Raw genomic sequence first — 15140 nt, 5'->3', positions numbered from 1 at the left:
GACTAATATTAAGATGGTATCCTGTGAATTGAATCTAATAAGAATGTGATGTACAGTAGTGGTAATAATTTGCTGCATGGATAGTCCTAGTTGTACTTGTCACATTTGTCATCTTTCATAGAATAGCACTTGATCCAGCACACTCTATTATTTTACAGTTCCATAGGCACAAGACTAAAGTGAGGCCATACTGTAAAAGTGTATTGTGTGTGTTTTTAGGACTAAAGCTGTTTACACAGCTCACAATAACATTATTCATAAAAAATTCTCTTCGATCTGAGGAGGATCTCAGATTAAGACGTTGTCTCCTGTAAAGTCTTTAAAGAAAAAAAAATCTCCATCTAGCGTAATTTCCATGATATCTCAAGACTCCTATGTTTTATTTGAACTCCACCTTGTATGTATGCATAGGTAATTTTCACGTAGCTTTGAAATAGCACACAAATCTAGACTTATATCTGAAGCAGAAATATTGAGGTGTATTTTATCGATGTGATTTTTATCCTCTGGGCCACAGAAATCATACGGTATGACAAGCGGAGCAGACGTGAGCGAGAACATCCTAAAAGCAGCTACTGTACGAGTATCACAAAACCATTAGCGGAGATGCCTGAGGATGCACATGAATCAGAGAGTCAGCCATGTTCCTATAGGAAGTGTAACACAAACTCCCTGAGAGCAGCTCAAATGAGCCGACAATAATAATAACGTCGGAATAATCTCGACGTGCAATCTCTATTCAGAATAAAACAAAGCTTCACTGAAAAGAGGGAGGAAATCAAAGCAGAGCTTCAGCGACTCGAGGGGTTTGGTTTGAAGCGTGTTACACTGTCGTAACTGAGAGAGGGTCACCTTGGGATTTTGAAGAGAGCCCTCATGGGGTATAGGTCTGCCAGGGGTGGTTCTCCATCTCCCAGCTCGATGGCGGTTATACCCAGAGACCAGGTGTCACAACGAGCGTCGTATGTTGAATCCAACTGCTGCTCACACGCTATGACCTGTAATAACCATTAATAACAACTAAATGAAATAGAATAAATCAGCTAGCTAGATGAAAATACTTTAATGTAACAGTTATTGCTAACGCAAGCGGAATATTTGTAATTTTTATTTTTTTAATCACGATAAACAATGACAGAAAGGTGTGGTCTGTGTAGCTTTTTTTTATTATTTGAATAATAATAAGAGTCAGAGTCTAGGACGAGATCCTGGAATCTTGATGACTCACCAAAATGTGCTTCATTTGAGGCAGTTAGCAACATGAGACCTGAATTATCATCCACACGGCTTTAATAAAGATAATAACAAGTTTATGACCAGGTTACATGTCTCTGTGTCATATTAGGTGTATGATAATAAGATAAAGTAAGAACGGCTGAACTTGTATTCTACGTCGTATAGAGTTTGGAAAACACAGCTAGCTGAAAATTATTCTCCTTTTGTTAGCACAGAATACAGAATAAAAGTCATTAAAAAGAAGTACAAACCTCAGAAAGTGAATATAGTTCAAAGTTGATAATATGTAACTGACACTATACTGTATATTTTACCTGATGTCACGGTATGTCCTTTCTCTCAGGAAAAAAAAGTATCTCCTTCCTCGACCGTAAAAACTCCTTAGACTGAATTCCTTTCCTCTAAATATAAAAAGGTTTCTTCACTGTCAGAGCTGTGATTTGTGATTTGTCTTCCCTCGAGTGTCGATCAGATCTATTTTCCACAATATAACCTGAAGGTAGCTTCTAAACACTTGGTCCCTGCTACGCCACCACTCCTCTTAAATGCAAAGTATGTGGGCATGGCAGGAACGTTATTTGCAATTCATAAATTTACAGTACATTTCATGAGGACACTTCCATCAGTCAGAGCGTTCACAAACAACCTTTACTCTCAGCCTGGGATTTCTTTTAAAATAAAGAAAGATGGATGAAGAAGATATTACCTCAGGGGCCATCCAGAATGGCGTACCGACTGAGGTGTTTCTCCGGAGACGGGTGTTGGTTAGCTGAGCTGATACACCTGAGAGATAACATCAAGATCCAATTACTGGGCTTCTCAAATTATTAAATAGGAATTACAGATTTTCAAAAACACATAATCAATCAAAGCATAGTGTTTAGTTGGGCGTGGTTTTAACTGTAAAGTATGATAATGATGATGATGATGATGATGATGATGATGATGATTAACTAATGATTAACTAATGAATTTCACATTACGTTAATTATTAACAATTCTATTGGAATTATAATAGAGTGTGTGTCATAGAACACTGCAAATATATTTTGCATAAAGTTTTGAATATTTTTAAACACACAGACTCACACAAGCACAGACATTTAAATAATTAATAAGTGAAGATGTTAAATTTCAATTTTGGTAATAAACTATTTATAACCAAGTTATAGCACTTAAATAATGAAAGGCGAGCTATTGTTTAATAACAAATAATCACTGCATAATTATATTTAAAAAGAAATAATTAAATAATTCATATATTGAAACTAAGAGTTAATTTTTTATAAAAAATATAAGAAAATAAAAAAATAATCTTTATTTTATTATAAGGTCCTAAACATATATTTAATGGAATTTTCTTTTTAACTCATTGATAAATAACTTATTTGACCAACAGATCTTCACCTTTGTTCCAGGTCCTAACTTTTCTGTAATTTATTTATTTGTTTGTTTGTTTGTTTGTTTGTTTGTTTATTATTATTATTATTATTATTATTATTATTATTATTATTTAGCTTTCTCTGTATGGTATGAAACATTTCTAAAAAATTAATAATAAGCTGAGGAGCTCCTCATGAGTTGGATCAGATCAGGAGAACCTGGTGGAGGACAAAAATGAAATGTTTTCAAGGACATATGTAAATTAGGATTGTAATAAAGAATCTCTGTTCTTTAAATATTGTTTTTTTTTTTTAATTTATGTTCATTAGTAATTAGTTCATTTTAGTAATTGTGATAATCTTTAGAATATTACCAAACCTATAGTTTAGAGTAAACCTTTCCTGTCCAAGCTTTTTTTGTTCGTTCTTTTTTTTTAATTGTGCCAGGTTCTTTACAAGAATTCTGATGAATTATTACTGTTTTTTTTGTCTGCATTCTCTGACCTGACTAAACATTTACAACGATTTCCAGGCAAATTATGAACTTTTTTTAAAGACAAAGGACCAAAACATCTATCAATCAATAGCAGGACTGACAGAACATTTGAATAGAAAGCAAAAGAAAATGAGGAGGAGATTTGTGTATCTGACCTCAGCTGTGCTCTCAACATGACGTCTCCAGTTGAAAAAGCTTTTACAAGGACTTTGGCGGATTTGTGTGTGTCATAATCATGATTTTTGGCCAATGAGTTTTGTCTTATTTTGTGCATCTTATGTGTTAAAGCTCCAATACTGATACTGAAATGTCTGTGGATGACATAGGAAAAACTTGTGTGTAATCACTGTGCATAATGGGGACCTACTTTTTAACTTTCTGTGGTGTGTGTGTGTGTGTGTGTGTGTGTGTGTATGTGTGTGTGTGTATGTGTGTGTGAGAGAGAAAGAAATATTGAAAGTTGTCATGGCTCAACAAGTTTTTGACTATTAAACACACATTCAGGTTCTTTTGTCATTGTGAGGACCTTCTACTGCCATTATAATGGTTAGCTAATGATCGCTTTGCTACACTTGTCCCTCACTTTAACCTTAACTTTATTTACCAGAAAGACAATTATATATTGTTTCATATTGTCTCTCAATCATCCACTGTATTTTGTGAGGACCAGGAGATTATGAGCACTTTGGACTATTTACTATCGCTAGGCCTCATTTATCATTCTTTAGCCAAATGTAAGTAAATTATCTACCAGATTTCTCTCATTTTTTTGTACTGAGGTGTGTGAAGATGAAAAGCACAGAAAAAGAGAGCTGAAACAAAAAATAAGTCAGCAAAACTGTCAGAAAGCAGCTCCAAAGCGAGTGTAGGCTGAATTTCTCAGAAACAATATAACAAGCGTGTTTGCTTTTGCACCATGACCAATTGTACATGCAGTTTTGTCAGTGTGAAGAAAGGAAAGAACATTTAAATGAGAGTTTTTCGTCAATTAATCGTGAGTTAATTGTGTTAAGGCCACTGCTGAAAAAAAAAACATTGTAAACATCTTTGTAATTATTGTTACAATATGTTATATAAGGTCTGCAAGATTGCAAGATGTGACATACCATGTAGTATAAGGATTACAAGTTGTGTATGTGACGTCATTAGAATGCGCCAACACGTGAAGTGAAGTAAAGAAAGCACAGAAGAATATGCGTGTGTGAGACTCTTTTATTTAAGGGTGAATATATCGTCGCTGTCGGGCGGAAACCTCGTATGTCCAAATTTGGTCAATTTCATATTTTTTCACATATCGATGCTATTGGTCAGTCCCCACATGGGTCTGTTATTTTTACGTTATTAACCAATCTAAAGTCTGGAAAATAGCTTGAATGCAAATCTCATAACTCCATTGGACGCTTCAACTGTCCACCTCTTCCTCACTCCGCGGGAGAGCTTCACGGCATATTTCTCCTCAAGAAGAGTCGCAACGAATCAACACGTCTTCTGAGGTAAATGTCTTCAAAACACTGGGCTCAAAGAAAAAAAAATCTTGACCCCCGCTAGTTCTGGTGCTCGTCTGAGGAAAGGAATTTAGCGCAAGACAATCCACTGCAACGCGGACTAAACCCTGTGCACTGCAGATAAGGTACGGCGTTTTTTTAATTTCCTGAAAAATAACGGTTTTGGAGATACGAGGATTCCGCCTGACAGTGATGATATAATTAATAGAGTGAACTGCGCATAAAACATAGTGGCAGCGGTAAACTAACGGAGGAAAGAGAGAGACTGAATTAAGTTACCACGGAGAAAGCAATTGAGTGCCGAACATGGAGGTTGCATTCGGATTGAAGCCGCCAGCGAATTTTGACTGGAATACAACGTGCATACCCAAAGCTTGGAAAGCATGGGAGGAGGAGTTTTCCTTGTACTTGGATTTATCGCTTGCAGATGCAGATGACAAAACAAAGGTTAAAGTTTTCCATTATCTAATCAGAGAAACAGGGAGAGAACTGAACAAGACACTATGTGCTGCTCACCAAGCTGATAGAGAACCGACGTTGGAATGGATATTAACCGCGTTCAGAAACCACTGCAATCCGGCACCGAATGAGACGATGGAAAGGTACAAATTTTTCTCCAGAAATCAGAATTCAAGTGAAATGATTGATAAATACGTTACGGATTTGAAAGTGCTGGCAGACACGTGTAATTTCGGGTCGGCATACTAAACTCACATGTGAGAGAACGTCTATTAAGAGAGTCGGACCTGACACTTGAGAAATGCGTGAGGATATGTAGAGCATCAGAACTGTCAAAAGAGAATATGATGACAATCGAGGGACAGAAAGCTGAGGAAGTGCATGCAGTACAGGGAGTCAAACCAACTCCTGGGACTAAGTGTAAATTCTGTGGAAAACCACATGAGTGGAAAAAACTAAGCTGCCCAGCTTATGGAAAACAGTGCAGAAAATGTGGCATGAACCATTTTGCAACCACATGCAAAACAAAAAAAGGAATGTGTAGCAGACCGTGTAACAGTATAGCAGAAATGGAAGAGGAACTGTTTCAGGAAATCTTCAGCCTCAGTTCACAAAAGAGGGAGGACAAGCAGGAGAAACAACTGTTTGCAACCATGCTGATAGGAGAAAGACCAGTAAGATTTCAACTAGACTGTGTAGCCAGTTTAACGTAATTCCCATTCGGGCTGTTACACCCGGATACAGTGATGGAAAAGACTGAACAGATCCTGGTCATGTACAATAAGAGCACCCTGAAACCTGTAGAAAAATGCAGAATAAATATAAGAAACCCCAGAAACTGAAAACTCTACCGGCTGGAATTTATAGTAGTGCAGGGAAGCTCGTCAAAGCCCCTGCTTGGAAACAAGGCCGTGCAAGCAATGGATCTGGTAAGAATACAGCATGAAAATATCATGGCGATGGATGATATTGTTACAACGGTGAGTCGCAAAGGAAAGGATCAGTGGGACAAGAGTGACATGTATAGAGAGTATGCTGATGTATTTGAAGGAGATGGATGCCTGGAAGGAGAATATAACCTAGGAATGGATCCTGCAGTTAAACCAGTGAGGCTTCCAAAGCGAAGAGTTCCAGTGGCTCTGATGAAACATCTAAAAGATGAGCTGGGAAACCTGGTGGAGAGAGGCATCATAGCTCATGTAGAAAAGAGCACAGATTGGATTAGCAGCATGGTGGTGGTGAAGAAACCATCTGGAAAGCTAAGAATTTGCATTGACCCAAGACCACTTAACAAAGCACTAAAGCGTCAACACTTTCCCTTGCCCACCATAGATGATGTTCTTCCTGATCTGACCAAAGCGAGAGTCTTTACCGTTTGTGATGTGAAGGACGGGTTCTGGCACATACTGTAAGGCTTTCAGAAGAGTCAAGCTACTGTATCTCACTACCTTCACAACGCCATGTGGCAGGTATAGATGGATTAGAATGCCCATGGGGATCAGCCCTGCTCCTGAAGTGTTCCAACACAGGTTGACTCAGGCATTGGAGGGGCTCCCAGGAATCCGGATAATAGCAGATGACATCCTTGTCTGTGGAGAAGGTGACAATGATGAAGCAGCTGAGAAAGATCATGACGCAAAACTAAGACAGCTGCTGGACCATTGTAGAAACAGAAACATCAAACTAAACTTCAACAAACTCAAGCTGAGACAGAAAGAGGTGCCATACATTGGACACAGACTGACTTCTGAAGGACAAAATATTGATCCAGAGAAGGTGAGAGCCATAGTGGAGATGCGCAGACCATCAGATGTGAAGGGACTCCAGAGACTATTAGGTATGGTGAACTATTTGTCCAAATTTTGCCCACACTTATCAGACAGCTGCGACACATTGAGACAACTGACACATAAAGACACTGTTTGGGAGTGGACTGATGTACAGGAAGAAGCATTCAACAAATTGAAACAAATGATTGCCTCAGCACCTGTTTTGAAGTACTACAACCCAGATGACAACCTTGTTCTTCAGTGTGACTCCTCGGAGTCAGGACTGGGTGCTGCACTTTTGCAGGCAGGACAACCAGTTGCTTATAGCAGCAGGGCCCTTACATCGACAGAAAAAGGATATGCTCAAATAGAAAAAGAATGCCTGGCAATCCTTTTTGGAATGGAGAAATTCCACCAGTATACCTACGGGAGGAAAGTAGAAGTGCATTCAGACCACAAACCCCTAGAGACAAAGAAAGCCATTGCTCATTGCACCTAAGAGACTACTTTTGATTACTTCTGCTTTTGAGACTACAGCGATATGACATTAATGTTGTCTATGTACCTGGTCGACTAATGCGTTTAGCAGACACTCTCAGCAGAGCGTACCTACCAGAGTGTGCTGCAGAGGGATCAGTAGAGACAGAAATTGAGACAATCAACATGTTGCACTACAGTACCTGTCCATATCAGAAGTGATTCTAGAAAAGATACAGAAAGAAACTGCTAAGGATGAGACATTTCAGTTGTTGAAGAAAGTGATAGTCCAGGGATGGCCAGAGGAGAAAACTCAGCTGGAAGAAGAGGCAAGACAATTCTTTTCTGTAAGAGAAGAGCTCAGTGTGCAAGATGGAGTGATTTTTTAGAGGAGAGAGAGCTCTAATACCAGCAAAGCTGAGGACCAAGATTGTGGAGAGAATTCATGCATCACACGTAGGCATTGAAAGCTGCTTGCGCAGAACAAGAGACTGTGTATACTGGCCTGGGATGAGTGCTGCTATCAGAGCATACATCAGGAAATGTGCTGTTTGCAGGACTATGGATGAAAGAGACTATGTGTGCACATGACATTCCTATGAGGCCTTTGGGCAAAAGTGGGAACAGATTTATTCTCATTTAACAACAAAGCATATCTCATCAAAGTTGACTATTTCTCCAACTTCTGGGAAATTGATTGTCTCCCTGATACAAGCTCAGGAGCACTGATACACAAGTTAAAGGCCCATTTCGCACGACACGGCATTCCAGACACAGTAATCTCTGATAATGGGCCACAGTACGGCTCTCGGGAATTCAGACAGTTCAGCACTGCTTGGGAATTTAGACATGTGACGTAATCTCCGGCATATCCGCAAAGCAACAGCAAAGCCAAGTATGTGGTAATGATGGCCAAACAGCTCATGGGAAAAGCAAAGAGAGCAAAGACTGACCCATACCTGGCTATTCTAGAACACAGGAACACCCCATCTCAGGGATTCAATGCCAGTCCTGCCCAAAGACTCATGAGCAGGAGAACTAAAACATTACTGCCAACACATAACAGTCTTCTGAAGCCAGATGTTGTGAACACGGAGCAGGCTGTGAAAGACAACCAATACAAACAGGCCTTCTACTACAACAGAGGAGCGAAAAATCTTAGACCTCTGCATGAAGGTGAACAAGTAAGAGTTCAGTTGGACACGAAACACAGAGCACATTGGTTGCCGGCAAAGGTTGAAAGAATGGCCAACAACAGATCATACACAGTGAAGCTGGAAAATGGAACTGTTGTACGGAGAAATCGGAAACATCTCAGGACTGTGCCTGGAGGACTGCAGAGAGCTGTCTCAACAAACACAAGTGTCAAATTTGATCAGACCAATCGGAAGATTCTTATCGATAAGGGACATTCAAAAGCAGTACGAGTCAAGCACAACACACACACACCTTTCAGATGCTAGCAATAGAGTCGTGACAACTAGGAGTGGCTGAATGGTCATGAGACCGTCACACTTGAAAGACTTTGTTTAAATGTGTTTTATTGTTCTTAAGACACAAACATGCTATTTTGTGCATACGATATAATGATACTAATGCATATAATAATAATAATAATAATAATAATAATAATAATAATAATAATAATAATAATAATAATTCATTTATTTATTTATTTTTACAGTTAAACAAAAACAACTTAAAATAAAAAAGGTTTTTCTGTCTTCAAATAGTGACCCTTCTGTTTTTCTCTTTTTATTTCTTTCTTTTCTTTTTTTTTAATTTTAAATCAAAAAATTTGTAAAGCATAATCATGAAATCGGGGGGCACGATGGCATAGTGGTTAGCACGTACGCCTCACACCTCCAGGGTTGGGGGTTCGATTCCCGCGTCCTCCTTGTGTGTGTGGAGTTTGCATGTTCTCCCCGTGCCTCGGGGGTTTCCTCCAGATACTCCAGTTTCCTCCCCCGGTCCAAAGACATGCATGGTAGGTTGATTGGCATCTCTGGAAAATTGTCCGTAGTGTGTGATTGCGTGACTGAATGAGAGTGTGTGTGTGTGTGCCCTGCGATGGGTTGGCACTCCGTCCAGGGTGTAACCTGCCTTGATGCCCGATGACACCTGAGATAGGCACAGGCTCCCCGTGACCCGAGGTAGTTCGGATAAGCGGTAGAAGATGAGTGAGTGAGTGAGTGAGTGAGTGAGTGAGTGATAATCATGAAATCATCATGAAATGATGTATTTCTATATTCCAGACAGTTCATTTATAACACCCAAACCGAATTTTGACAGCAAAGCATTGTTGGTGAAGAACCTCACATCAAAACGAACATCAAATCAAGATTCTTAAGATGTCAAGCGATGTATTTGTGATTTGTTACGAAACACGAAGTAAGGACATATTTCTTATATTTCTTTATTTTCTTGTAACATACATTTAGCAATGAGACCTAACACCAACAAACAAGAATTGAGGTCATTTGGAATTTAGGGAAGACAGAACACAGGAAGTGAGGTAATATCTAATTAATGGTTTATGTTTTGCCTTCATATTTATTATCACTCCTTGGAAACAAGTGCTGGTGGTCCTTCTTTGTCACTAATGAGTAGGAATAGAAAGTGCTTGGCCCCCTTAATCACCACTTGCAGACACATTTATATTATGGTATGTTGCGCTTCCTCTATTTGTTTCCTTTGTGTTGGATTTCACGTTTGTATTGTTTTTTTATTCTATAGTAATTATGTTGGGAAAAATAACATTGTAATAACATTAATAAAGTTTTTAGAGAGGAGAGGAGAGTAATTGCAAGACGCAACAAAAAAAGAGCATGGGAAGATATAATATAAGAATATAAACCATATATGGCTGAGAATTGCTCAACATCATGCCAATTAAATGGGCTGATCTAAACTCTTGCTGTTAACATCCTTTCATTCAACAAGTAGACTGAATTTCCTGATTTTTTTTTTTTTTTAATTTAATTTCTAGCAGTAAAACAAACTATGTTAATCCGTGATGAAAATTATTTCACTGTGAAAACTTTTCTACCCACAACATCAGCAATTTATTAGAAACTCATCTGCAAAGCTTTTAGAGTCAGCAAGCACAAGGCTTATCATGATGTAATGCATGATGATGTAAAAAGGTGGTTTAATGAAAAAACATTTACATGTAGCCTTTGTTTCTCTGACCCACGCGTCGACTAAATATGCTTCATTAACGTAGCCAAAGTCAATCTGACCGTAGAGCTTAGCAGAAGAGCGTGACGATCAGAGCATGCTTTGCAAATTGCGATGTTCAAGAACACCAAACAGATATAATATAGCAAACAGACTGCGAGGGAAAAGTTCTTGGAAAAGAAATGAGCATTTTTTTCCTGCAGGAACAATGTAAAGTATTATTAAAGTGATACACTGATAAGATCTGATTAAGCACAAATACTCAAACACACACACACTCACACAAACACTCAGACACACACAAGGAAAATGACGCAATCACTTTTTGTTTGAGTGTCTAAAGCGTCTAAAACACAATGTTCCTTTAAAATGGCACACATATCACATTCCTAGAAGGGAGACGCCATGCACGACAAGCTAGAACCTCTCTGTAATAAGTCTCTGTTCACACGGTATAATAATAACAATCGGCAGCGTCATGTTCGGGGAAAGTGGGGCCACGTTCGTTTTCATGAATACACTGCAGTATACATAATGGAGTCTGTTCAGGGTGTGAGATTAGCATAAATGTTTAGCAGAAGTTGATTAAAACAGCAAGGTGTTGAAGGGCAGGTAGTGTGTACAGTACTGCTCTGATAAAGTGTGAAAACTGGGCTTTGGGGTGTTTAAAAATTGTAATTAAAAAAAATTCACCAACTCATTGAAGGTATTCATTATTTAAGAATCTTTTTTTCAACCATAAGACTCTCTTAGCCACCCTCAGGAGTCTTGGGATTTGCGGATCAGCTTGGGAATGGTTCGCTTCCTACCTGGAAGGACGCTCATATCAGGTAACATGGAGGGGAGTGACATCTGCTCCACGCAGACTCTCCACTGGCGTCCCACAAGGCTCAGTACTTGGTCCTCTTCTTTTCTCCCTGTATACTCACTCTCTTGGTGAAGTTATTTCCTCACATGGGTTCTCTTACCACTGCTATGCTGATGATACACAACTTATCTTCTCTTTCCCACCTGCAGATGCCACAGCTTCTGACCGGATCTCTGCATGTCTGGCAGACATTTCATCATGGATGACTGCTCATCAGTTAAAGCTTAATCCTAGCAAAACTGAGCTGCTCTTCATCCCAGGTGATTCATCCCCAGGTCATGATCTTGCTATATCCTTGCACAACGATCTGATCTCCCCTTCAGCCACAGCTCGCAACCTTGGGGTAACCATGGACAATCAACTGTCCTTTTCCTCTCATGTTGCTAATGTGACTCGCTCATGTCGGTTTCTTCTCTACAACATTAGAAGGATTCGACCATTTCTGTCCACACAGGCTGCTCAGGTACTTGTTCAGTCTCTTGTCATTTCTAGACTGGATTACTGCAATGCACTGCTGGCAGGTCTACCTATGAACGCAATCCGTCTTCTGCAAATGATCCAAAATGCAGCTGCCCGGCTTGTTTTCAACCTGCCAAAGTTCTCGCATACCACCCCGCTGCTGCGATCCCTCCATTGGCTTCCGGTAGCTGCACGCATCAGATTCAAAACACTGATGCTGGCCTACAAAACCAAAAATGGACCAGCTCCCTCTTACCTCAAAGCCCTCATAACACCTCGCACTGCACCCCGCACCCTCCGATCTACCAGCACTGCTCGACTGGTTCCACCATCTCTCAGGGTAAGAGGCAAGTATACTACAAGACTCTTCTCTGTACTGGCACCAAGGTGGTGGAACGAACTTCCCCTAGAGGTCCGGACAGCTAAGTCACTGGCTATTTTCAAGCGGCGGTTGAAGACCTACTTATTCAGGAAACACTTCAACTAGCACTTCTTTCATTATCTTTTGCATTTAAAAAAAAACAAAAAAACAAAAAAAAACACACCTTTGTCATTGTAACTTTGAACAAATGTTTTAAACTCATGGTATCTTAAGTATGTAACTTACTGAGCCAGCATTAATGTATTCAATGTTAGAGATTTAAGCACTTATGTACGTCGCTCTGGATAAGGGCGTCTGCCAAATGCTGTAAATGTAAATGTAAATGTAAATTCTATTTGTAAGTTCATGGAACTTTATGGAGTTCTATAGAAATCCATGGAAGTTTAATGGAACTTTTATGGAAACCCGTGGAAGTCCATTGAAAAGCTTATGAACGTCTATGGAAACCAGTGGAAGTCCATTGAAAAGCTTATGAACGTCTATGGAAACCCATGGAAGTGCAGTGAAAAGCTTATGAACGTCTATGGAAACCCGTGGCAGTCCATTGAAAAGCTTATGAACGTCTATGGAAACCCGTGGAAGTCCATTGAAAAGCTTATGAACGTCTATGGAAACCTGTGGAAGTCCATTGAAAAGCTTATGAACGTCTATGAAACCTGTGGAAGTCCATTGAAAAGCTTATGAACGTCTATGAAACCCGTGGAAGTCCATTGAAAAGCTTATGAACGTCTATGGAAACCAGTGGAAGTCCATTGAAAAGGTTATGAACGTCTATGGAATCCCGTGGAAGTCCATTGAAAAGCTTATGAACGTCTATGGAAACCAGTGGAAGTCCATTGAAAAGGTTATGAACGTCTATGGAAACCCGTGGAAGTCCATTGAAAAGCTTATGAACGTCTATGGAAACCCGTGGAAGTCCATTGAAAAGCTTATGAACGTCTATGGAAACCCGTGGAAGTCCATTGAAAAGCTTATGAACGTCTATGGAAACCCGTGGAAGTCCATTGAAAAGCTTATGAACGTCTATGGAAACCCGTGGAAGTCCATTGAAAAGCTTATGAACGTCTATGGAAACCCGTGGAAGTCCATTGAAAAGCTTATGAACGTCTATGGAAACCCGTGGAAGTCCATTGAAAAGCTTATGAACGTCTATGGAAACCTGTGGAAGTCCATTGAAAAGCTTATGAACATCTATGTAAACCCGTGGAAGTCCATTGAAAAGCTTATGAACGTCTATGGAAACCTGTGAAAGTCCATTGAAAAGCTTATGAACGTCTACAGAAACCCGTGGAAGTCCATTGAAAAGCTTATGAACGTCTATTTAAATAGATCAAATTTCTTCAAAGTTTATAAATGCCAATGTTAATTTGTGGAAGCCCATGGAGGTTGGAGACTATAGAAGAACTTTATAGTAAAAAATTGTGAAATTTGACACACTCTTTGTGAATAGTGCCAGTAGTGATTCCACCAATTTTGGCCTCCACCCACCAATGCCTCTAGTGCCACCAATGGGTCAAATATCAAGAGCTATTTTTGCTGTTAATATTTGAACCATTTGACAGAGGAATCAAATTCGTTTTCCACATTAATCCTTGGATCATGATGATTTCAACTGACCCCTTGATCATTTCCCTCCTTACTGGATTCTAAGCCCTTTTGAGTTTTATGTAAAAAATATTTAAAGGTTCTCACAGCCTACAATTTTTGCATAAACAAAACCACAATATGGAATGTCCCGAAAAAGGAAGAAACCACTGGTGTACTAACAGCCAGACATCGAAACAGGTCGGCCGAAAAATTCAACAACAGCTGATGACAGAAACAGCATGAAGAAAAATTTTGAGGAAAAACCCCAAAACGACATTCAGTGACATCATCAACAACCTCCTCAGGGAAGGTGTGAAGGTCTCATGATCCGCCATGCAAAGAATACTTTGAGACATATGGGCCATACGCAAGATCCAAACCTCTCTTCAGCTGCAGGAATCAGAAATCCAGTTTGGATTCCACCAATAAATTAAAGGATGATCCACAAAAGCTCTGACACTAAGAATAAAGTTCTGTACATGCTCCAAAACATACAGGCTCATCACAAAGGCTCATCATGGTGGTGGTAGTAGTGTCATGGCTTGGGTTTTATGGCTGCTTTTGGAACATTCTCACTAATATATATTGATGATGCAACTCATGATGAAACAGCAGAATGAATTCAGACTTTATTCTAAAAATGGGTTTTCATTATATAATTTATATATATATATATATATATATATATATATATATATATATATATATATATATATATATATATATATATATATATGCACTATTATTTATTTATTTATTTATTTATTTATTTATTTATTTACCATAAAGCACAGTTATGGAATTTATATATAAATTATATATATATTATAATTATTATATATATATATATATATATATATATATATACACAGTATGAGGATAGGTTCAGTTTCAGTCCTCTCTTACTCTTATTTCTCACCATTATTGCCTCTGGTTTGTAACAATTTCTGTAAAGTGATATGCAAATCGAACTGAAATGAAATTAATTCAATTGTGTAAAGAAATACGGTGAACTTTGTCACAGCTTATTTTTTAAACAAATGTTCTGCAACATGAAACGTAATATATAAACAGCAAGACATTGGGTTTTTTTTTTAAATAAAAAAATATTGTTGAATTGGTGTAATAACAAAGGAATTAAACACTAAAATAAAGCACATGCTGTTACAGGAAAATAATCAACATCATGGTGATGTAGCAGTAGAAACACAGAAAGAGAATCATTTGCCTTCATTTTGCACTCGTACAAATTTGCATGTCCCAAGTTATGTAAAAAGTTATGAAGGTCGTCTTTCTTGCACTATTGAATTTAAATGAATTTGGCATGAGCTCAAGGTCAT

General features: G+C 38.7%; 1 protein-coding gene across 1 annotated transcript in view; it reads right to left on the bottom strand.

Moving 5' to 3' along the window:
• Positions 1-848: 848 nt before the first annotated feature.
• LOC132845518 (myosin-IIIa-like) overlaps positions 849-15140 on the bottom strand; it is a 55396-nt gene continuing 41104 nt past the window's right edge. Inside the window, exons 6-7 of the mRNA XM_060869540.1 lie at positions 1943-2019; positions 849-998 (exon numbers count right to left, since the gene is read on the bottom strand). Coding sequence (XP_060725523.1) covers positions 849-998; positions 1943-2019 — 227 coding nt within the window. The remainder of the gene's footprint in view (positions 999-1942; positions 2020-15140) is intronic.

Source organism: Tachysurus vachellii, chromosome 5 (genome assembly GCF_030014155.1).
Source record: "Tachysurus vachellii isolate PV-2020 chromosome 5, HZAU_Pvac_v1, whole genome shotgun sequence".
NCBI classification, from domain to species: domain Eukaryota; kingdom Metazoa; phylum Chordata; class Actinopteri; order Siluriformes; family Bagridae; genus Tachysurus; species Tachysurus vachellii.
Note: the sequence above shows the minus strand (reverse complement) of the source record. Positions and strands in the feature narration are given on the sequence as shown.